At 37.9% G+C, this 25606-nt stretch overlaps 1 protein-coding gene across 1 annotated transcript in view; it reads right to left on the bottom strand.

Annotated features, from left to right (window-relative positions):
• Positions 1-20468: 20468 nt before the first annotated feature.
• Positions 20469-25606, bottom strand: part of THSD7A (thrombospondin type 1 domain containing 7A) — a 264728-nt gene continuing 259590 nt past the window's right edge. Inside the window, exon 31 of the mRNA XM_021538341.2 lies at positions 20469-24725. Coding sequence (XP_021394016.2) covers positions 24641-24725 — 85 coding nt within the window. The 3' untranslated portion in view covers positions 20469-24640. The remainder of the gene's footprint in view (positions 24726-25606) is intronic.

Genomic DNA, 25606 nt, shown 5'->3' with positions numbered 1-25606 from the left:
GGGTCACATTAGTGATCCTAGACTGATGGAGATTGAGCATTTATTGAAATCTGAAGTCAAAAATATTTAGAATATACCAAGAAAACAAAATCATACATAAAACTATTTATTTGTTCATTTATGAGCTGCTCTGGCACAGTTAAATGTGATCTCTAGACTGGAAGATGCAAATTGCAGCTGTTTGCATGGTTGGTTTCTTTAAAAAGATTATATGTGACAGGCTTTCTGCTCAAGTATCAATCTTGCCACAAATTTCTTTCACGGGGTTGTCTCTGAGGCTCTGAGACTTAGCTTCAGAAAGACAAAAAGCTAGTCAAACAGCTAGAGCCATCCAGATGGCTTCTTCTTTATTGATGACCCACCTCTTGTAGCACAATTTCTTTCTGCTTTTGGGGAGGAAAAGATCAGAAATCCTTGTTTTATTTCCTGTATGATTGTCCCTTAGTAGTTCTTTTCATTATTCTTCAAGTTAATATCAAAGAGAGAATCTGAAAGACATATTACAGAAGGCTTGTCTCCCCAGATGCAGGGACAGGAGGGAGGGGAGAGCAAGCATCTTGCCCAAATAAAGAGAAATACTGTGATTTCTGAATGCACTGAAGGAAGAGCCTGTGTGATATCTGTAGATGTTTTGCAACTGATTTAATGTTAATTGACATCCATGATAGCTGTTCACTACATCACTTTCAAAATTATACAAATATCCTTCTTGCCCAAGCACTGCATAAATTTAAGTGTGTGCCTGGTGTTTTTTCTGTCTCTTTGGCCTCCTGGCATTTTCTAAATCTCTCTTGAATGAGGCCTGCCTTTCACATAGTGTGATACTGGTAGAAACCACATTCAGCACAACAATTCACTGGCAGGAGATGCTAATGGGAGCAGTCAGATATTTTGGCTTCTTTATTATAAATAGAAAGAATTTTAGCCTACTGCTGGTCATGGCCCCTTTAACAGGACCAGCTAAAGTGTCTGTTCCACACAAACTCCTCCTTAAATGAAGAGTTTTGATCAAGTGTTTTAACTTAAACAGAGACGTGCCCTCCAAAATATTTATTTTCTTTCTCAATGTTACTGCAAATATTTCTGCTTCAACATGGAAAATTCTGGTCCCTCTTTTTGCAGAGTGGCAGCTGAATTTCTGCAGTTCTGCTTGGGCGTTGGAGGTTGTTTCTGTAGACCAGTAACGTTCTCACCTGAATTACAAGGTTTATGGAAGTGTGGAAAGCATACAGCTAAAGACAGCTAAAAGCTTGGAATTTTTTTCTGGAATTTTCAGGGGAAAAAACCTCTGATGTCCAAGAGGTTAAAAATTCTTTTTTCTTTAGGAATAAAAGCTTACTGAAATACTCATACTTTTGTCTGCTACTAGTGTAAAACTCCCATCATAGTAAAATGGAAAAAACATTTTTTCCATGAAATGAAGATTAAAAAAAATTTTATATTCGTACTTAGTTTTTCCAACACTCTTGAAACAATAATGAGTCTTACCACCTCAAAATATTTTCATGTACATATCCCTAAAGATGGATTTAAGTGTTCCATGATATATCTGTAATCCATAAACAAAAATATATCCCTTTACTATAAATGAATAAGCTTCATGGTGAGCCCTATTTTATAATTTTTAATATATAATTTCTTAGTAGTGATCATGTTTTTTAGAAGCTTCATGGTGAGCCATATTTTATAATTTTTAATATATAATTTCTTAGTAGTTATCATGTTTCATGTGGCTGCCTTTTACTTCATCAGCGTGGAGTGAGATGGCATTTCCCTGACATTCAGGGACTGCTGTCCTACCAACAGCCTGGGTGTGTTTGCATTCATTATCTTTTTGCAGTGGAATAATAATAATGGAAGAGGGGATAGGATGGGAAAAGAGCAGTTCTAGGGCCTTTCTTTCTCAAATTCAAGTATATGCTGCTCTCTTGTGGAAATTCTATGATAGTTACAAGCATTAGGTAATGGTGTCCTTGCTTCCTGACTTTTATTTTGGTCTATTGAATATTGCTAAGAAAGATTCAGTGCATATGATCTAACAGGTTTGTTTTTTTTTTTAATACAAATACCAATTTTGCCTATTAATGTACTGTTGCTCTTTTTCCATTTTGATGGTCAGCATCCATTGTTGACATAGATTTGTGTGCTGCATTTAGAATTAGATTTGTGATGTTTTGTAAATAAACATACTTTTTTATTACTGGAAAACTGCCTCTTCTACTCTTCAGGTAATGCTGAAGTGCACCTGTAGTTTTCTCTGGTTCACTTTTTCAATTAACCTGAGTAAGAAAATAAGTGGTTTAAAAAAGAGAATGAAAATTTGGGTGTCTGTCTGCATGATGTTTGTTTTTGTGGGGGGTGTTGTCCAAGTCATGGATTCTCTAATATTTTCCTGTGTATTATGAAACTGAGTGATGAGTGGAATTTTTAGAATAATGTTTCAAAGTACATCACTGTCCAGCCAAAGGATGGAGACAGTATAGTCACAGAGCCATCCTCACTGAGGCTCTGGGAAAAAAGACCTCCACAATCAGGAGAGCTTTGGGTGCCTAGTTTCCTGTGGATATCTTCAGGGTGAGATTCTTTTCTTTCCAATGAATATGTGTGAATATATATACATATTTGAGTTTATATGGCTCTCGCTGTGTCATTAAGAGCACCTTTCTACCTTGACATCTGCTTTCATTACAAGAAACAAGTATTTGAGGTGATAGCTCTACGTTCTTACATATTCTGCAGCATATTTTATCCAGTAGAATCCTTATGAATATACAGGCTAAGCATCTTCCTCCTGAGAATTTCTACTGCAAACATGATATTTTATTTGTTTCTCTAAAGTCTGGTTGAGTTCACTGATGCAACACACACACAGCAAAATGGTCAACTACAAAGAAACTGCTGCCACCTCTGAGGAAAAAGTCCCCTTAGTGCAATTACTTATCCTTGTAAGCAACAATTTTTGAAGATAAGTTATGTTAGAGCACCACCATCATTAAAATCACACAGGCAAGTTCAAAAAGATTGAATTTACTCTTTTAGAGTAAGTTTGTCCAGCAAGTTGAGGAAGGATTCAGACCTATGGTCTGCTCTAACCCTTGGAGGAGCACAGCCTGTTTTCAAAGGGGAGTGGGCAAGGCCCTCAAGACATCTTTAGTGCAAACTGGGCTTTTGTTGAGGGCTAAAGCACTGTAAATGCAGCCTCTGGCTCCCTGCATCCCAGCTTCTCTGGGTACCTAAGCCTTGAATTCTCTTGCTTGTAGACAGGGTATTACCCGGTGAAAAGAAGGAGTACAAAGAATCAACTCATAATCAGTAAGCTTTTGTGAGTCCTGTGAAATAGAGTGAGAGCTATGAAGGAAAAGCAAGTAGATTTTGAGTGTACAATATTTCAGGAGAGGTTGGGAGAAGGTGTTTTTCTGATATTCTATTATGTCTCCTCTTTAGAGAGAGGCTAAGCCAGTGCCAAAGGAATAGTTTTCCAATGTGCTATTTGTTCACAGGATGGATAGGGGCTGACAAGCTGACCATCAGAACAACTTCTTTGTCCTTGGAGCTCCAGGTGGTTTAACAGTGCAGAGAAGCTACGAGTTTTTACCAAAATGACTGTTCATTCCTTTTTAGATGACTTTTCAGCCCTGTCCAGCTTATTTTCAAGGACTTTTAAAAGAAAAAAAAATTAAGCAGCGTACATTAGGAGGATGGTGGGGAGGTACTGGGTAGACAGACACATGATGTGGAAAAGGTTTCCCTTGCCTTTTCTAGAAGTACATTCTTTCAGAGAAGGCTAAGACATAGAAGTATCAGTATTCATGACACATAAAGAAGTATCACAGCTTAATCATGGCTATAATCAGCTCTACTAGCAGCAAGATTAACATGAGTCTACTACATCCCCTGTATTTTCTGAATGTATATTTAAGGCTGGAAAGAGTAGTGTTGAATTTATCCTCAAGAGACTTACAGGATTTTAAAAATTACAATATTTGTTTATTAGTTTTAATGAACTATTTGAAAGCTGAGCCCTTTGTGACAGGTGAAGATAATATGATAATTACCTAATATAGACAGCAAAAAACACCAGCAATAATGATAATAACCTGATTTAGTCCATGCAGATTGCAATACAATAGAAGAATATGTTTCTTTATTACTAATAAAGAATCAGGGGTCATTCTTGATTACTACTTTAGGTTCTGATCTGAGACGCTTGTAGAGATCAATTCAGGGCTGAGAAGAGTAGACTAATAATAACCTCCTTCAAGCTGTCCCTAATGCAGCCTTGTGTGCAGCTGGCTTCTCTGCCAGGGTCTGCAGCTGAGTCATGGTCACTATGTTGTCCACCAGGACTCATTTCCAGACCTGCAAGCCGTCTTAGCACCTCTGTGCTCTCACTGCAATATTTTTAATGAAATATTTCGGTTTTGGTTTGTATCTTTTTTCTAATTATCTTTAATTTTTTCCCCTTTGAAATAATCAAGCAAAGTAGATAACTAGTTTAGCAAGTGGTGACCATTAATTTTGTCCAGAAAGGGATAGGAATGAAAAGCTACTGCATGTATTCTCTGTTGCCTGCTTGAGAGTGTAAAGAATTTTGACTTCTATACACAGTAGTTACACCATAAGCTTTTTTAGGCAAGACATAGAGAAGATAATTGCCTCATGTTGTAACAATTGGGTTAGAAACTTCTAATCCTTCAGAACTGTGGTCAGTCAGCTGAGGTCTGAGGAACATTGAGATAAAGTGGAAAATGGCCTTGGCACTCTGAATTTCTGATAAAACTCCATTGAAAATTCATCCAAGGGGGGCAAAGTATCAAAATCAGTGCATGATGGAGTGATTGTATTTCACTTGTGTCATTCCTAACACCCAAAAGACAGATGTGATATTTAATGGAAACCTGGACACTTGTTTTGAAAGGCCTCAGTGTTATATGTGTAGCAAATGGTTGTCTAAGCTTCTTTCCTGTACTATTTGTCCACTGAGCTTCTGCAGGGAATAAGAGAAACAAAATCACTCTGAAGATTTTAATTTCTTCAAGAATGCTACTCCCTTCAAAGGATTGGTCTTTTTACCCAGGATTTGCTTTTGCCTTTATGATTCCATTTCCCCAAAATGATCAAATTTCCCCAAAATTATAAAAAAAAATATTAAACTTCTGGTTCTTATTCCTTTCTTCCATTTCTTTACAGAAGCTGCTCATTGTGCATGTGATTGTACCTGCTCTTCATCAGCAGTATGAGCTGTGCTTTGAATCATCTAATCAGAAAACGCCATTGTATTGTTTCCTTCTGTCCTATCACTTTACTTTTAGCTTCTTTTTAAAGCTTATTCATAGCACCGAAATTTCTTCAAAATTGTTGTGGGTTCATTAGACTTTTACCATGTGTCACGACTCAGCTGCAGGTGCTGGCAGTGAGAGAGACGCGGGGCTGCATGACAGAACTTAAAGGTCATTAGTCCCCTTTGTTCAGCCCTGAATTCATATCTTTATCTGATATCAGATGGGAGACCTATATCCTGCATTTTTCCATGCCCATGTTTCTAGGAGTGCTAAATCAGCAAAAAAGCAGCACGGAGGGCTGGGGCAGTGGCAACGCTGACAGCTAAATCCAGGGAAAACCTTGACAGAGCAGGCATGTGCCAGATGTACTGCAGTGAATAGTGCACTGCTGTATGCAAAGAGACGCAAATGAGAGCAGGAATAGAAAAAGGAAATGCTGGTCTCTGCCGGGACCTTCCCAGCGCAGCAATGCGGGTATTTAAACCTCCACAATTTTGTGATTTTATTTCTGCTGCTCCACAGGCAGCGGCTCGGGCGGGAGCGCGGGAGCGGCAGCGCCGCCTGCCGGCCGCCCCCGCCTGCTGCAGGCACGGCGGGCGCCGCGCTCGGCGCGGACAAAACTCACAGCGCTGTAAAACTCACAGCATCTGCCCAGTGCTCCGCCCTGTTTGATCTTCCAAAGGCAGGAAAAGAGCTAGCTGATATCTCCTTTGTTACAGGAAAAGAGCCTGCTGACATCTCCTCCCTTCTCCCTACCCAATGACTTCATTCTATTCTATTCTATTCTATTCTATTCTATTCTATTCTATTCTATTCTATTCTATTCTATTCTATTCTATTCTATTCTATTCTATTCTATTCTATTCTATTCTATTCTATTCTATTCTATTCTATTCTATTCTATTATATTATATTATATTATATTATTATTTTATTCTTTGTGTCTTGCCTACCACGGTGGCCACTGCAGGATTGTTGTGTTACAGCATCAGAGTTCCTCTGTCATTAAATGAAGATTCCCCAAAGCTCCAGCAAAGACACTGTCCTGTCCTTGCCAGACCCACAGCTTGCCATTGATGCTGAAGCTGACGAATGCTGATGGGTTGCAAGAACTCAGCTACTGTGTCTAGGTGGGAAGAGTAGGTTAGAATGGGTGGGGTCCTTTGCCAAGAAAAAAAACAACAATGTAACTTTGTCATATTCAAAATATTCATCACCTAAAAGTTGTGATGGGTGCAGAGATAAGATTTTTCAGTGCCAGCCAAGGTGATTTCACAATAAAAGACTCAGTATTTTTCAGGTAGTGAGGCCTTCTAATAACCAAATATGAAATACTGACATTACCCATGTGTTCATTTCCATTCTCATTTTCCATCTTTTTTTATTCTCAAAACATATAAACTCTCACTGGCTAGAATCTCATGAGCTTTGTCTCTTCATTTTATTGCCTATTGCCAAATACTGTACTCTCCTCCTGTATAAGTCCAATGCACATTTCAGCATCAGCACTGCTAGACAAAATCAGCTGGGCAAAGTTTATCTTAGAAGCTATTTACTGTAGTTTGTGAGGGAGATTGGTGACATTGGTTACTTGACAGCAGTTTTGCAGTCAGCCAAAAGTAGAGAAGTAATTTAATTCCTGTGTTCTCTCCAAAGAAAATCTTTGAAAGGACAATAATAAAGTAGGAATGACATCAACACAGAAAGAAGCAGAGGGCAGGAGAGACACTTCAGTTGTGTCGTTCTCATCCAAAAAGTATGCCTTGTTCATTATTCATGTGTTCAGTGCAGGAGCTCTCATGCCCATCTCTTACTGAGGAGTGAATTGGAAGGACCTGTTGCATTGTTGGAGCACTGGCTTGAAGAAAGAGTAACAAAACCTTTGGCAAGACTGTTAATAATGGCAGACTCCAAATGTAAAAATAGGGCAGAACCTGGTTTTATAAGCAAGGTATCAAAGTTATTCTTCTGTATATGGGTCTCTGTTGCAGGTCCACTTTCCTAGGACTAACCTCTGGTAAAGGACAGGTTTAACGGGCCTAGACTTGGAAAATTCACCTCCCCAGGACACGACAGGAACTGCTTGTTCCAAGGGAGGTGTCTCCTTCACTTTAACTTGGTAATGCATTTGAATGTGTTCACCTTAGCTCTTGGGAGGCTTCGCACTGAGTTGAACTGTGCTTAGCAGTGATAGTAAAAAGAGATCTTACTTTTCTTGGTAGTGAATGTATTCTAATTTCTGAGAGAGATATTATTTGATTTTTAAGATGAGGAAAATATAAACACAAGCAGAACTCATAATGTATAATATTAAGCTTAAAAATTAATAATTGGCTTTCACTTCAACAAATACTTATCCAGAGGGTGTCATTACTTTTTTCAGCCCTCAAAAATGCAAGGCAGAGCACTGGACACCTGGGTACCTCCTGGGGGCTCCTAGGTGTTGTATTCTCTCTGGTTTTTTGCAAGAGTGAAAATGTGGTTGTTACAGTCAGGACCTCAAAGGGGAAGACTTAGAAAATGTTTTGTCATCCATATATCCAAGTTCAGGCCTTACACATTCAAAAATTATCTTATATCTTGGGCTTAAAATCATGTCTTGGCTCATTGGTACCTTGCTCAGATAGCCAGTACCCTGTGTTCAGTTTTTCCTATATCCATTTGTCATTAATAGTAATACTTATTTATTATAATTTATTAATGTGCTATTAGTATGGTTTCCAGAGCTAGGCCCCAGCAATGGATGTGGGACATACACAAACTAAAGCACCTTATGTTTGTGAGAAGTTTTCTGATGCAACAGTTTGTTCTTCCTCCCTGGTCTTGTACCAAGGCAATGTAACACACTGGTAGTTCCAGTAACACACACACATATATATATACACACACATAACTTCATATATATACAAGCAGATCAGTTTTAAACTATCAGTAAATTTTTCATGAGCCTAAAGTTTTTGCTAATTAGCGCTTGGAAAATGTTGTGAAGTTGTTCGTCATCGTGTTTTGACATGCAAAGACTAATTTAATAAAAGAATCTGCCAAAGATTCATTGGTTTCATTTGCACCTCTGATTAATCTTTTTTGTTGGTCCATCACTTTTTTCGTCAGTTATGGTTCTTTGCTGATAATCTAAGATGTTTGAAGTCCCTCTTTGATTCAAAGAAATGAAAGTTGGATGGTATTGTTTGAAAAGGTGCTATTCCTGCTAAATAATGAAGTCATTCTGGATCAGTTTTTTCACTGATAGGTCTCCATTTGGCTAATTGGTCTGATGACATGTGAAAGTGTTTAGAGGACATCACAAAAGTGATAGAAAAACATGCCCCGAATTCATTTTAGTGTTCTTTTAAACTTTTCCAAGGTTAATCCTTTCTTCCTTTTAAAGCTGTAAACATCAGAAGGAGGCTTTATTAAATTGCTTTTACCTCAGACTACAGGGGGCTTTTAATCGAAGAGGGAAAAATGTTTGAAACTGTTGAGTCTTTGTTCTTTTTCTAAAGCAAGAACATTGGGATTCTACACAATGGGATTTTAATAACTGGTGTTGTTACCTTCACAGCAGTGAAAAAGATGGGGGCACCTGGTTTCACTGGACTGGTTAAAAGGAAATGAAGCAATTCCATACAATATGTACTTGAAAAGCACACAGAAGTATAAAGATGTTATTTTCAAAAAGTCAAACAGTTTTATAGAACATATATATGAAGTTCTAAGAAAATATTAACAGACTGTCTCTGTTTTGCAGCATCTCAAGTACCACAGTGACACCTGGAAGCATAGGTGCACTTCACTGAGTAGCTAAGCCATTAACAGCATCCTCTGGAGCCCTTGTGGATACATCTGCACTAATGATGGCCCATGGACTAGTGTCTTCTCCAGAACTGAGAACAGTCAACGTGGCACATCTGGCCTTAACAGAGCTGCACTTCTCCTTTGTCTCCTTTAACCAGCACCACAATGCCCCTCAGTGCCCAGAGAGGCCTTGTGATGCCTCCAGTGTGCATTGCCTGGGAAATTCCCTGCTCCTGCAGGGTGAGCCATCCTGGGCATTCAGGCCATGGCTACTTCTCTTACAAGGTGATGTGCAAATGTGTGTTGTACATAGCAAGGGTAACTTTTCTGTAAAAGTGAGCAGAAAATAATATTTGCAGTATTATGTTACTGTACGTATATTCCAAGGAGACGTTTCATTTATTTTTAAAATTTTAAATATTTTAAGAATTACAATTGATGATATGAAATCAGACATATCAGATCCCCTATGACCTTGATATTTGTCTATTTCTTCTCTTGTAGTTGAAATAAACACTTCATTTATTGCCTTCATATTAAACTGCTGTCAAGATTCCATAGCATACTTGGTGACCTCTGCATTGTAATGAATCTGAAAGTCTGGTATTGCCTCTGGGAGGAGATGCTTGTGGGTTTTCACACCAGTTTAACCATGTGAATACTCTCATTTCTTTCTGTTTTTTATTGTTCCTTGAACAGTTGTTAGAATTGCATAAGAAAAATATGGGGAGCTCTCAAATGTGGGAGCTCTGGCTGGCTGTTCTTGCTGCTGCTGCACAATCTCATAATGCCATTGCAGCTCTCTGCTCTTCATAGCCCAGTACTCACTGGAACTGTTTTTTCTAGTGCAAGTTGTAAGATCAAAGCAGATACTGTGAAAAAGATTATTTTGTATTGCTTCACTTCACATATTGTCTATAAATTGATCTCCTGAGTCATTTAAGATCCTTACAACCTGTTATTGCTTTCGTAATTTCTGTTGTTTTGCCATGTACCCAGGCATTTTTTTTCAGCTTTTATTTTTGAAACAGAAGAAATTGCAATAATTAAGGAGTTTAGTGCTAGGAAGTTTTGTAAAGTTTATATGTTTACCTAAATGTCTCATCTAGTTTGGTGAGTCAGGCTGACCAGGGAGTTATTTTTATACTCACTTCAGGGAAGCTGACTTTTTGTTATCCTTTGAATCATTTGCTATTACATGCTTCCAGAAGAGCTGTGTTGCTGCTCTGGCCCTCTGCTATGCAAATAAGCTTTGCTGCTTTTCCCTAATTTTTTTTACCCTTTCCAAACAACAAGATTGCTTATAAATTGTTCCACTGTTGTGGCTGTGGTTTGTTTTCCATAGTTCACATAGATATGCTTCATATCACTGTGCACATACACAGAACTTGGTGCTCAGGCCTTGTGCCTTGGCCCTGTTCTCATTAAACCATAGGAGAACTTTTGTGAATCAAAACTGATTGAACCTGTTTTATGGCTACAGACATAATTTTACCTCGAGGTACTTCACCTGGGAGTCCAGTGCATGAGAATCCTGAGTGTTAAAGGGGGTTTTGGAAAGTCATGTGGGCTCTGGTTATAGGTGGCGAAGCCAAATCTGGTATTTGAGCTATTTAATCTCACAGCAATATAGTGATTTTCTGTGGAGAAGAAAAAGAAACTTGACTCTGTTTGCTATTGAAAGATTATGAAATAGGTATTTGTTTTGCTAAAGAAGACATCCAGGTGCAACTACATCACCAAAGTCTACAGAAAATTTGCATCTTATAGATGAAGATAAGGACCTACAACTGAAAAGGTAAGGCTTTTTACCAAAGGACTATCAGGGTTTTTTTTAAGTTAGAAAGTCAGTATATGGTATCCAATTTTACCTGAAGTTTTAAAACAATATTAAATTGCATAAAGATCAATGGAAGCATAAGCAAGCAAAACAACTTGGCATGATGGCAAGGTTTGCAAGGGTGCCACCCCAGACCACCTGGTCTACCAGCAGCATGCACTCCCTAATGGAGGGGAGCTGGGTGCCCTCCCTGGCCAGCAGGATTGTTTGTCTCTGCAAATGTTCTGCTGCTGTAGGCAGTTTGCTTTGCATACTTTGCCAGATGGGACTTCTACTGCTTTCTTTTTTCTACTGCCTGGTGGGGGTCTGCTTTAATTGTAAGAATCATGAATATTGGAGCTGAAATTTGCCCTGACACTCTTCAAGGCCATATATCAGACCATATATCAAAGTCTGTTTTTGTCTACATGCACTTCACTTAAATGTTTTTCTTGCCTAATTCTGAAGGAATACTGAATATCTGAATTTGTTGGAATTTTAGACTGTTTATATTTCCCTTCATTTACATGATGACATTTACATTCCTTCAAATCCTCCTTTCATAAGAATCTTGTTCCTCACTCTTCAGGTCAAGACTCTTTTCTCCATGCTGTGGGGTTTGCAGGCATGTTTCAGGAGCTTTCCGGTGTGCTGTGATCCTCGCTGCTCAGGGAATAATCACACTGATGAAAATGAAGACTGACCAGCTCCCCTGCTTCTTGTCTTTTATGATTTCTGGCAATGGTACCTCCTGTAGACCCTACCCCAGATCTGCTTCTAACCTACCACCCTGGAACCAGAAAGGCAGTAGATGCTAAGAGATGACACAATTTCAAAAACAAATTTGTCCCCATCATGAAAGTTAAAGCCACCAAAGTCTGCCAGATGTGGTGGCTGGTGTACAGCTGCTGGCCTATGGAGTCCTGACACAAATAATATTTGGCTTGAGAGTGTAAATGCAAAAAAAAAAGCCTGCCAGGGTGCTGTGAAAGCTTTGCATTTTTTATTATTCTTTAAAGATTAATTTCAAATTTTCCACTCATCTATTGCTAGTCAATTGTTTTATAAGGCATTGTACAACTGCTAAGCAATTCTTTGCTTGTTCTGTCCCTGTCTTCACTGGTCATTTGCTGAGCTGTAGTTAAAGGCACTATTTGTCTATTAACTATCACAAATGTAAGATTTTTTTGAAATAATTCTACTCTGCTCTTGAGGAAGCTTCACAGCACGTGCTTTCTCACGTTCTTGGTTTGACACAGAAAAAGAATTTTTCTCGGAAGGAAGAGGTCAATTTGGATATTGACCAATTGAAGGTGGACACGCCTCTGAGAACACAGAGGGGTTAAAAGCAGAATTCCCAGGGGAACTCGCTCTCTTTGGCTCCGCTCAGCCGCAGTGCAGCCTCTCCCCTGACCGGCCTGGCTGGGTGGGGAGGGGAAGGCCCATGGCCTGACTGAGGTGGGCCAAGGGTGGAGGGACTGGAACCCCCTGCAGATGGAAGGGTGGAGAAATCTGGGATGTCTCCATTCTGGCCCCAGAGTTTCTCTCCTGAGAGGGAGAGAGAAAGAGACAGCAGCAGTGGAGGAGCAGCGGGGGGGGGGGGGGGGGGGGGGCGCAAGATGCCCAGCCGTGTGGGAGCCACCGGAATCTGGGCATGGAGCCATCCGGGGAGTTTGGACTTTTAACCCTTCCTTGAGAAATGAAAGTTTTGTGAATTTTCCTTTCCCCTCCTCAGTTTGAAAGAGAGGAAGAAGGACACCTTGGACCCTGGGATGTTAGAAGAAGGAATTCTAGATGGGAGGGGGACAAGGAGTGGCTTTTGGCTGGACTTTTCCATGTTGGCCACAACCTGAACCAATCTTCTCCTTCAAGAGAGACTGTGTTTTGGGAGAATGCCAGAGCAAAGTCAAGAGACCTGCTTCAGCTGGGAAAAGACAAAAGTGGAGCGAACAGAGAAAATTAGGGGGTTTGTGGTGGTGCCCCCTGTCTTCAGAGAAGAAGAAGATAAGAAGATCTCTGTCCTTGGACCCTCGGCCCCAGGGAAAATGGGGGGACTGTGGTCCCAAAAAATGAAAAAAACTGAACTGTTGTTTTCTCCCCTCTTGGCAGGGCATCCTTGAAAGGAAAAATCCTAAAAGCAGTCTGTCCATCCATGGTGGTGAGAGCACTGTGCATGCAAAGGAGAAGGATCACCATGGCAAACTTTTTTCTCCGTGCGGTGCCATGTGTGACATGGAAACACAGGATTGTGGAGCTGTGTTTCTTGGGGGTCTGTGGCACAGGAGAGACTCTGTTCCATCGATGGACTGAGTATCGATTGTCTGGAGGTTGGGAACCTGACTGGGGTCCAGATTGTGTCTCACTGTGGTTTGTTGGAGTTGGGTGGTGGGAGGAGGAATGCTTTGCAAGGTTTTCATTTTGATCTTTGTGTGCTTTTTTTTCCCTTTTTCCTTTCTTTCTTTCTTTTGTAGTAGTAGCTTACTAAAGTTTTTTTCTGTTATTAAGCTTGGGCCTGCTTTGCTCTGCTCTCAATTCTGTTTCACAGCATTCAATTGATAGGTTACATTTTCATGGGGGCACTGCCATTGTGCCAGTGTTAAACCGTGACATTGATCATATCAGATTTTGCTGTGGCTTATTGCTTTATGACATATTTACCCTTGCTTTTCTTTCTTCCCCTACTTCTACCTTGCAGTGTTTTGCAGTTAATTCTAGCAACTCTTTAGTTAATTTCAGGCACTTTTTTGTTGCAGTTGCTCATAATTTTAATACTTTCCATAACTAGCCCACAGGCTTCTTTACCATGTTTGCTCAATCAGTATTTTTTTAGCATTAACCAGTTGTCTGTCCACACTGAACAGTTTTCTAGCTCATTTGAATATAAAGTGGACAAAATTAGTGCAGCTGGTCACCCTTGTGACACAACTTCTGCCATTATAGTTCAGATTTATTCATGCTCAAAAATGCTTAAATATTTAGTATAATAATTATAATTTTTGATTCTTTTCTTTAATCACATTGTTTTGCACATAATGCAGTTTTAGTAAATTTAGGATTTTTGCTTCTGTTCTAAATTAAACTATCCTACAAAACTAGCTTGAATTTCTTAATTAAAAATAACAGGAAATGCCTCCAGGGTAATGACAACCTTTTCTTTCATTTCTACACATTTTTCTAATGATTTGAAGCCGGAGTGTATCTAACTTTCAAGGTTTTCTGTTGCCTTTTCAGAACTTGATGTGCCAAGAGAAGATTAATGCATCTCTATTCATATAGCTCAAAAAGTCATCTATCCTTTTTTCTCATCAATCTGCCCCAGAATTCTCTCTGCTGCTATAGAATTGTTACACTCAAAATCTTGCTTGCTTATATAGGTAAAGCTAAAACATTATTAGCATAACTGGAAGTGAAGCACTTTAGCCTCTACTAGTCCAGATCTAACTGTTTAAAAAAGAAGGCTAATGCTTTTACACACACCTCCTAGTGACTATCTCCCAGTGTTAGGGACATCTGCACTGCTCCTCTGGGTGCTGAGATTGGTGGGGTTTCATACTGGTGGCAGTGGTGGGGTGTTAGTGAATTGCCAGCCTCTGGAGTTTTCAGTGTGAGGAATATGATTTTTGTGTTAATCCTCACTCTAGGGTCAATTTGGGGCCATTTTTATGTCTGCCAACAACCTTTTACAGCTTTGCTCTGTCTGCATTGGTCTGTTGTTCCATATTACGCCAAATTTGCTACATATGGTGTCTTTTGTGTATGTTAGACACTATTTCTTTGTTATCTCTAAAACTAGTTCAGTCCAGCTTCAGGTCTGCAATCATCATGTTGGAGTCTTAAACACTATTCTGCACAGAACAACTGCTTCTTACTGCTATGTTTATAAAACTATGGTCCTATTGTAAGGACCATAGGCAAATTAAATGTAGACATGTGGTTCCCTTCCTGCTACTCTGACTTGTTCTCCTCTGTTGATGTTCTTAGCAACAATTTCACCTGGGTTAAAAGACTTCCATAATAAATAATAAAAAACCATATGGGTGTAGAATAAAATCACATGGATGTAGATACATGTGTCTATGTGTACAATGTTGATGAAAAGAACAACAGGAAAGATTGTCCTCTCTCCCACACCAAAAAAAAAAAATCAAAAACCCTCCCAAAACAAAAAGAAGCACCTGCAAAACAAGAAAATCAAACCAACCAAACAAAATCCCCCATAAACAACCAAACAAACAAAAACCCAAACCAACCAGCCAACCAACCAAACAAAAAAAAAAAAAAAAAAAAGGGATCTGAGAATTTGAAAACATGCACAAGCAATTGATTGTGCAAACTCTCCACAGAGCAACTGAGACCACAATGAACTTCCTTGTCCTTAGGAATTGTATGGTAAATGGTATATCTGGAAGGCTTTTTTGAAAAGAAATTTGAATACAGTGATTTGGAGAATCCGTTAAAATAATATTTTGCCTCTTTAAAAGCAATTTAGTGTACTTTTATTTAATTGTCCTACTACAATGAAATAAATTGTGACCCTACTACAAAAAACAAACAAACAAAAAAAAACAAAACCAAAAAAACCCCAACGAACCAGCAAACCAACAAACCTCTCAGTCCTGTTGCATATGTGATCTCTTGTTATACACATAATTCAATACAGTTAAGCAGACAGTGCTTAGGATGTTTTACATGTTGACAACTGCTTAAATAGAACATAAAAAGCTTTAAACAATAAAAATCAAGTAATAATAAATGTTATTATCACTTATATTATTTTCTTATAATCTCTATAGTGTTATTGGTATATAAATCCTTTAATAATAGCAGACAGTTTTATAACCCATAAGATTTTGTTAAACATAAAGACAATTTTTAATATGCCATGGCACAAGATTTTGATGAGACCCATGAAGTATTCTGGAGAAACATACTGTACTGCCATTTCATTGATCTAAGGTGGCAGATGAAAGTCTTGTCACCCACAGTACCATCTCATTTCAAAGTGAATGCAGTCACAGAGATGGAGTATGGCAATTTTCAATGTAAATAATGTTTTGCCTTCCTGAAGGAGCTCATTTGTTGTCTTGAGGCCATTAGACTTCTGTCCCGGCTTCTTCGGCACTGCAGTTCTGCAATAGGATTGGAGAGTCAGTTTGGGATTGATAATTAACTTCTCACTTGTGCTGCAAACCTTTTTTTTATATTTCTGTAAAACTGAACAAATGACTGGTGCTAATGTTTTGCTCATCAACTTGTAAGTGAAGGCCATTTAAGACAGAAATGTAGGATTTAGCTCCAGCTGCTGCTCTAATGTTGCAGAAAGCTTTTGCTGCAGTTCATTAAATTCAACTTCAGGCAGTCACAAAACTGCCACCTAATTATTTTTTTTCTTTCCTTGGGTGAGTGAATCCTGGTGTCACCAATTTCCTCTCACAGAAACGGATCTACAGAATTCATAATTCTGAAGATTGGATAAAGAAAGCAGTAAGGAAGACACCAACATAATTCTGTTAAAAACAGGTAAGACTGAATCAGTGGAACTTCATTTCCTACCAGTTTTTCAGACTATCTTGGGAGTCAGGCTCTGTATCGGAAATTGATTCTTTGCTAATAGGTCACACGGCCTTTATTAATAACTGTTAGTTTATGTTTTGGGGACTGATAACCAAATTGGAGATTACACAGGTTCAGCCCTCTGGCTGAAAATAAGCAGGCCTGTGGCTGAGAAGTCATTTTCCTCAATACTGAGTACATGGGGTGTTTTAATCTCTGTTATTTCAGTATAAATCAAATTAAATGATGACAATTTCATTTTGTGGAATATCAAAGCTGAAAATGAGATAGATACATGTATGGAGCTGTCACTCCTGACCTTGTATACAGAATATCTGCCTGAACACATCTCTGTTAACACATGGATGATGCTAGACACCTCTTAGAAACCATTTTAAACATACCTCAAGTACAGGTACATGGGTACCTGTACTACCCATGACTTTAAGTTGTTAACATATCTTATAGATGAAGTAACTAAAATCAGAACATCTGTGTGTGTTTGAAATAACACTCTGAAACAGGAAATACAAATAATCTCCTGCCATGGAGCTTCTCATGGAATAGAGATTTTGTTTCATTCCTGTGGTTATTCACTCTTTAGGGACATTACAACCTAAGAGTATTTCCAAATTAGTACACCAAGATTTCACCCCAGCATTCTTGGAAAAATAATAGGTACTGAGAATTTGAGCTTGTGTTAATGATTGTTTATTGTCATATCAGAGTCAGGGCTTCAAAGAGAATCTTCTCCCTTCTATGATTATACACACAAAAGAGGGAGACCTTACTATGCTTTTACAATTAAAATTTAGACAATATTAGTATAAAAAGGGAAAAGTAGAGAAAAATTTAAAGCAACAACAATAGAATGGCAATTCTACATCTTAAAACATGTAGAATTAGGTATCTTCAAGGTTTCCAAATTAAATTAGGTATCTTCAAGGTTTCTAAGTTGCTTCTTTAGCTGTGAGAAGAGAGGAAAAAATTACTTCAGCCTCAAAATTCACATTTTCAATATGCATATTTTTACTTTTGATGGTATGCCTTCATGTACTTGTAAGTTGTCAGCTGGCAGCTATTGTTGTCTCATTGTGATCTTAAGAGTGAGAAGACACATCAAAAGAGAATTAAGGCTATGGTAGCACTCAGTGCAAATCAGAACAGTTCCACATAAGGCTGAAATCTGGCATTTGTGTCAAGCATCAAGACACAATGGGGGCACAGGAATAAAGCTGTGAAGGGAACTGAGTTAGAGTATGAAAGCATGACACAGTATGCACCCTTTGTCTTAGATGACAATTTCATAGTTTTTACATGGCACAAGTTGCGTAAATTAGTTTAGGTTCATCTTGGGAGAAGTTTATGTGGGACTTCATTAGGCAGTGCATTAAAAATAAGCTGTCAGTTCTGGACCGCCAACAAACTGAACTGTCCAGTTTCAGAACTGTTAACTCAATTTTGGTCACGGGGTCAAATCATATTGCTATTTTCTTATAGATATCTTAAGAAGCAGCACTGGATGGAGTTTAGCTGAGAATTAAGTCATATTTTGACACATATAAGTAAGAAAGAGGATTTGGTTTCTAATTATAATTATTCAGAGAATAAAAAATTATATTTTTTAAATGCAACACTGAAATTGTGATGAAATATTTTTTTATTTGTAAGCTAAAGAAAACTGATTGAGAAACAATTTTCTGCCATTTTAAAGAATTATATGACACTCTGAAGGGTATTTTTGAAAATAAAACAAAACCTCATTCATTTTACAATTTCAGTTTCAGAATATAATTCTGATAAATTTAAGGGCTAGGTTCTGAATAAAATCCACAAAATATTAGAACATATGTAGGAGCCTCTAACTCCTCATCTGTAAATGGACAAGTACCAAGTTTTATTTTCTATGAAAAGACAAAGATTTTTAGATACATCAATTCATAATGCTAATTAAATAGGTTTAGTAATTTAACTGCTTGACATGAGATTTCTTTGAAAATAGAAAACAACAAGAGCTATGATCATGGATTATGATCCTGTGGTTAAGTTTTACCTTCACAATAGCTGCAAATCAAAGGACTTCTCCCTTGCCCAGAAAGGGTCCAAATCAGTGCTGGGACTCCAGCAGAGCCTTAAGAAGACTTGGGGGGATTGAGGGTATAACAACCTCCTTCGAGCTCTTGTCCATCGGTGCCAGCGTCTGCAGCTGAGCTGTGCTCAGCCCCCTGCCACCCACCCCCTTTCCAGCAGAGCTGTTACCTGACCCAGCTGGGACAAACAGCATCAGGCAGCACCCAACAGCATCAGCTTGCCAAGGCAGGTCAGATTATCAGAACCAGCAATGGATTGCTCTCCAGGCTGGAAGGGCCAGGCTGGAAGGGTGAGGGGTGTGGATACAGCCACAGGTTGTTGTTAACAACCTGTCACCTTGGCCCTGCTGTGCTCTCATGAGGCTCAGTCCTGTCCCAGAGCTGCCTGACAGCAGAAAGAGGAATGGTATGTGCCAAATGTCATTTAAGATGTGCCATGAAGTCAGCCTTCCCACTTTTCTGCTTAAGCAGGACTTAGAAAAGATGCCTGTTTACAAAAGGATGTAGAGATGCTTCACCAGAATGTTCCCATGGGAAATGCCCTCCAAAGCCAGGGGCACTGCACAAATGAAGGTAAGCAAAATGACACACCCTCAGCCTCTGCTAAAAAATAAATGAACAGGCAAGCAGAGACTAAGATACACACACATACACACCCAAACCACCTCTACCCCTCAAAACAAATGTTCATCTGCCTGGTCATTACCTGCTTTTGGATAGACAGACAGCTTTCCTGTGTTAAAAAACAAACAAACAAACAAACAAACAAAAACTCAATGAGAAGATTTTGAGATATTTTCTGAAGCTAAACTGATAGTGAAGCCAAGCAGATCCTGAATGTCTGCTCAAGTTCACTATTGTTTCAGCAGGATGATTTTCTAGATTCTTTGGATTCTCCAATATTGTAGGTTTTCACATTACTAGAAGGCTAAAACATTTACAGAGCTTATCTAAGACTCTTGATTTACCTCTCACTTCATGTCCTTTTGTCACATTTGCACTAGAAAATCATACTCTCCTCTAATGTTTTGGGATTCTTTTTACAATAAAGATGATCCCTTTCCCATTAATCCAAAAATCTTGCAAACAGTTGCCAAAATCCTACCATATTTTTTTACTGAATGTGAAGACGATCATCTTCATTATTATACCAGAACTAAATCTTTGAATTTAAATGAGAATTGAAATTTTCTTCTCTCAGATGTTTTTTAACTGCTTATAAAACTTTTGCCTGTATTGAATTAAACACATTCAAATGATCTAAAAATTCATCCATTCCTCTATTAGGTTTTATGTGGGAATTCAAGACCAATGCTTTTGTGGTTTTTCTGTGGATTCCAGCAGGAGAAAATGTAGGTAGGAATTACTTGTGAAAATCCTGAAATGCCTCAAAAATCAGAGTTGTTTGCTCTCAAAATTGTGCTTAAATCTTTTAGGGGGTAGATTGGAAAGGTTACTGGGGAGGTAATAACTACTGAAACAGGATAAACCCCCATGATACAGTGTGTAAATTACACAGCAGAACTGGACAGGAAAAGAATTGAGTTTTAGAGAGCACAGAGACTGAATATGAGCAATTATGAAAAAGTGCAAAGTGACTTCTTTTTATTCAAGATTCAGCTTGACTTGAAGTGAATACATGTCTTTTAGTGAGATCTTGATTGACCCCTTATTCTCTACAGAAGGATTGTTTTCTCTGATATAAAAGTGGCAAGGAAGAAAATATTTTTTAAATTTCATTTATTGGATATTTATCAATCGACAAAATATGTTTTGTAAATTTCCAGATCAATTAGGATAGTAGAAACAGACTTGATGGTTACCATAGCATCAGAAAGTATTTTTCTTTTTAAATAGAAAGACTAATTTTTAACAAGAATATGTTTGCTAATGCCTTTCAGAAAAAAGAAGAGACTTTTTAAAAGGTGGTCGTATTTTAAGGATCTGGCTTTTATTGTTACTCTATCCCAGCATAGAATACATTTATTTTAAAAAAGACATTAAATGATTTTGTGTCTATATTTATTGTCAGCAATGCATCAGTTATGTAAAAATAACCCAGATGAAAATGTAAGACTTGTTACATTTTCACATATCTCTATTAACTGAATAATGCTTAGTGACAATATACAGAAATTTGCAGTAGTAGTTGTACGTAAACATTTTATGCATTAAAAAAGAAATTTACATAATTTAAAAAATAAAAATGCATTACACAATTTACAAATTAACATTAACAAAAAAAAAGGTAAACATTCCTCAGACAGCTGCCTCCTTGTTCTACAAAATAAATATTCAAGTAAATTAAGTTAGGCAAAATAAACTCTTAATTCTTAATGATTTACATAAAGGTAAAAAGACAGATTTCCATTTAATTCAAGGTATATTTTACAGTGATTTACACATAGAGTTTTTAAATTGCTCTCTTCAAATTGTAAGATTGGAGAAAAAACTTTATTATATTTTGGCAGGAGGAAGGGGGTTTCAAAATTGGTGCTTTATACCAAATATAATCAGGCTTGTGCAGTTGCATGAAAGCTTTAAAAAAGAACTGCTCCAGGACTCAAAGCAGACACAGTAAGCTAGAAACTACAGTTTTAAAAAGGAAAATATAAACCACCACATCAACAGGAAAATATCTACCTTGCTATTTTCTGAATGGTTTATTTGATCACTGGAAACATTACTTTCACAAACTAATAATCTACAGTAGTGGCTGCTTTAGGCACTGGATTTGTAGAAGCACTCTGATTTTTAAAGCAAATTGCTTTTCATTGTATATTGATAATTCACATATTATTTATTTCTGCTTCAATGCTAGAGGACTTAATCACCTTTGCAAAATTTAGATTTACATAAAATTTCAGCCTTCTTTACAGCCTAGTATTTTTTCCTTGATAATAAGGGAAGCCACTCTGGCTTCAAATTTCCATGCACTTTGTTCATAGAAAAAATAATAATAGAAAAGCACTCTAGATTTTAAATGCAGCACTAGTATGATGCAGATGTGCACCAGATATTCACTGACCAGATATAAAATGTAACACATACTAAAATACTTGCATGGATTGCAAAGGCCAAACATACTTTAAGAATCCCTCCTATCTCTTTATTTATCCATTTAATGTGTAAGGAAAAGGAGATGTCATACCTTTAACTTCAGGTTATTAAATGCTTAGATTTAGGACATAAAATTCTTCAAGGCAAGAACAAGGCAAAAGCTCCTGCTAAGTCCAGCTAGTGTTGTAAATAAAGATGACTCATTGCCAATGGAAGAAACCCTGTTCCCTCAATACCCTCTTGGTCCAAAACTATTCGACAACACAGAATCAGACTTTTAAAAAAACAGAAATCATTATTAAAATCTGTCTCCACATGTAGTTATTGTTCTTTAATATTTTATGACGTTCCCTCCCTCGCACAGCCCCCTCAATATCAGGCTAGCCCAGAGGTCCGAGGCTGTGAGGGGAAGAATATCAGGAGATGGCAAAGATTTCCAAAAGAGCCTCTTGCCCCAAAATACTTGGTTCAGCTCTCTTTATTCTGTGGTGTCCAAGGGGAGAGCAGGGCAAAAGAGGACGAACAGGAAATGTCAGGGGTCTATATAGACTTTGGACAGGGTGGGCTTCCCTGGCTCTCTGCCAACCCCGTTGGGGCAGGAAGGAGGGTCCAGGGTTATCTTGATCAGAGTCACAGGGTCCCGGGGAAGGGGAAATAGAGTACCCATGAGCACACTGTAACAACTTTATAATTTTTCCATGGGTTTTTTTTGGGTTTTTTTGGTTTTTTTGTGTCTGACAAAAGAGGAACCAACCAGGTCTTTCTTGTTTTCTACTCAAGAATGCTGAAAATTAAAATTATCAAGATTTGTATTTATGCAATGGAACTTTACAAAGTGATGTAAAACTGAATGCTCCACTCCTGAAACACATATATGAATGAACCACTGCTGCTGCAGGGGCCATGAAATTTCATCAGCTGCAGCTGGATCAAGGTATAAATTGAGAAATTAAGCCTGCACCAATGATTGTTACCATTGTTCCTCTGGTCATCATCCCCATTTGGGAATATCTACACAGTGGGATTAAGGTAATGTTCTTGATGCAGTAACACCACACTGGTAATATGGCAGCTAAATTAAAGTAGGACCATAATCTCTCTTGAATATCCACAAAATACTCAATGGTTTCAAGAATTATTCTACATAGAACAAAGGTGTACATTTTTAAGAACTGGTATTACTCATTGATGTCCATGAGAGTCTTGTCATTGATTTCAGTGGATCTGGACCAAAGTTTGCAAAGCTAGTTTTCATTCAGTGTGCAAAAACTGGTGCTTCTTGAGTAAATAGAGTGATGAGTAGGCAGAAGTGGTTTAGGTTATAAAAAAGACCTGAGAACCTAATATTGAACTTTATGTAACAATTATTTTTGAGAGGTTGCCTGATAAAGTTTTGTATTGCTTAGTGGTGGCACAGTCACTTGTACATTCCGGCTGCACACAGAAGCCATTTGAGGAGAATAACCCTTCTCAGGTCATGGATCACATCCGTAACAGCCATGTCACATGAGTGGCAAGTCAATGAGCTTCATGTTGGAAGCTCAACACTGAAAAGCTATAAGCACAGAAGAGGTTAACAGTGAGTTTTCATACTGCCAGAGTTTTTTAAAAAGTCATGAATATTAAAATGGCAGAACTATTGAACTTATTGTTTACTTGCCAGTACACTCAGGAGTTTAACTGAATAATTGAAAGAGTCTATTGAATTATCCTAATTAGAAAAGACAAAATGTCTCTGAGTATTGCACTGCCAGTAAGAGTGAAAGAGCTCTCATTAACAGAAGGAAAGAAAAGCAAAACCATTTTATTTTAGTGGAACAATCAGAACACCTTTTAGACAAGAAGTATGTCACTCAGGATGACAGGGCAACCACTTTTCTTTTTCTTCTTTTCTTTTTCTAACAAAGTTAACAAATATAAAAAATCTAGTCATAAACAACCTTCAAAGTACAATTAGAAACCAGTAGGACAATCTTTACCAGTATAGGTAGATGGGGCAAGAAACTAGACACTTGTATTACTGCCATGGTATAGAGTACAAACGGCTGCTGTGATGAGGAATGGTGTGTGTACAGCAAATGTCGTAGCTGATTCCATCCCGTCGCAGTCCAAACTGAACACTACTCTCTTCAGGATTCAAAACCTGTCTACTTGACACTCCTTGCACAAGATACATCATTATCCTTTCTGAAAAGAGGCAGTTTCTATGGCAATACTAGTTAAGTGCATATCATGCTGCACTAATATAGTGCAAAAATTTGCCTTACATGTAGCAAAAAAGATGCAGGCAACAGTTTGAGTTAGAGAAAGTAGAAACGTATTGTAACATTTACAGCAAGTATTTTTTTCCCAGACACCAACCACTAGAAAATAGTGAATGCCTCCTTTCTGGATGTACACATGAGGCCTTTATAATTTGGAGTGGTAACAGGACAGAATTTTGCAAGTGAGTCATTGCCCTCTGAAATGCAGGTTAACACAAGTTATCATCAACTGGCAAACTGTTGAACTTGCTCAGTGGGTTAATCCCAGTTAAAAGTTAATATTGTACTAAGCACTAAAATGCTCTTCATCACGTATATAATCTGATAGAATAATACATATTGTTCAACTGAGTATATATGTTATGTTTGAATACAAAGAGTCATAGACAGCTTGGTACAAACTCCTCATGCGTACTGATTATACTTGGTTAATGATGCAGGGGCTTCCAAGAGTTAATACTATGTCAGATACAGTATTCTGGAGGCAGAAGTGGTGCTCAGTTCTAAGACTGAGGAAATACCACAGATCTCCAACTTCAGTGTCTATTAATGTGATTCTGCCTGATTTCTCGGTGCTGATGGTCTAAAGTAAAGTCTAAAAATACCTTGAATATTGATAGGCATTATGAAATCCATCCTTCTTTATCTATTGTGCAGTTACAAAAAGAAAAATTCAAAACACTTAATCCACTCCATAGAAAATCCCTGTGGCTTTGGACACCTTCTGATTTCATTCCTACAGTTTAGACTCCATTTGTCACCATGAGAAGTCGTAGTTTACATGTCTGCGTCTCCATCATAAGCCAAGGTTAAAGGTTTCAGTCGGTTGTTCTGCCTTCTCTGGGGCTTCTTTGGCTTTTTGCTGAAACAAGATAAAAATATTAACAAGATAACAAGATATAATATAACAAGATAACAATAGAACAGGCAACTAATAACATACAAAAACATATTTCAGTCTTAAATTATTGATAATGTATTCAGTTGTTTGTTTATAAAACCTATTAGCCTAAAACCTTCACTGGTATCACTAATTATCCCTTTATCAACCCAAAGCAATATCTAATTCAAAGCTCAGTTGTTCAGAAACAAACTGTTACGATGCTGATGTGACTTGATTAAATCCTTGGCAGGTACTCTCACAACATCACTCTGCCATGCAATATTTGGTCATGTATCAAAACTGCAATCAGATTCTTTTAAATTACGTACTCAAATATTAAATTGCTCTTGCCACATCAAGGGTTTCTATGGGAAAGATCCATCTTTTGACTGGTTTTATCTCATTATACTTGCTGGAATGCCTACAATTAATTCTAGATGTTGTAATCAAACCAGTCATTAATAGCAGAGGTATGTTTGTTTCCCATAACATTCCTTGTCTAGCCTTGAATTAGATTTTAATCCAGCAGTATTTCTCATCTATTTGATACAGTTTAAAAAAAATACCAGGTCAAAGAAAAATGAATGTTTATCCATGCTTTAGTACTAGTCTTCTTTTAGAGTGTAATGTAACCATTTCTTTAAATCGGGCCTGTGCATCTTCAGTCTTGTCCAAAATCTTATTTCAGCTGTGTCACTTAGGTTGCTCAAATCTGAATCTTTTATACAAAACTTTCTGTTACAATGACTTGCAGTAGCTGGGTTCCAGTCCAAATAATCGCCAGTGTTGTTGAATGATAATGGATTTCCTTTTCCTCAAGCCCCAACCCCCAAAAAACCAAGCAACAAACCATCCAAAAT

The sequence above is a fragment of the Lonchura striata genome, chromosome 1 (genome assembly GCF_046129695.1).
Source record: "Lonchura striata isolate bLonStr1 chromosome 1, bLonStr1.mat, whole genome shotgun sequence".
Taxonomy (NCBI): Eukaryota; Metazoa; Chordata; class Aves; order Passeriformes; family Estrildidae; genus Lonchura; species Lonchura striata.
This window is presented reverse-complemented; position numbering and strand designations above follow the sequence as displayed.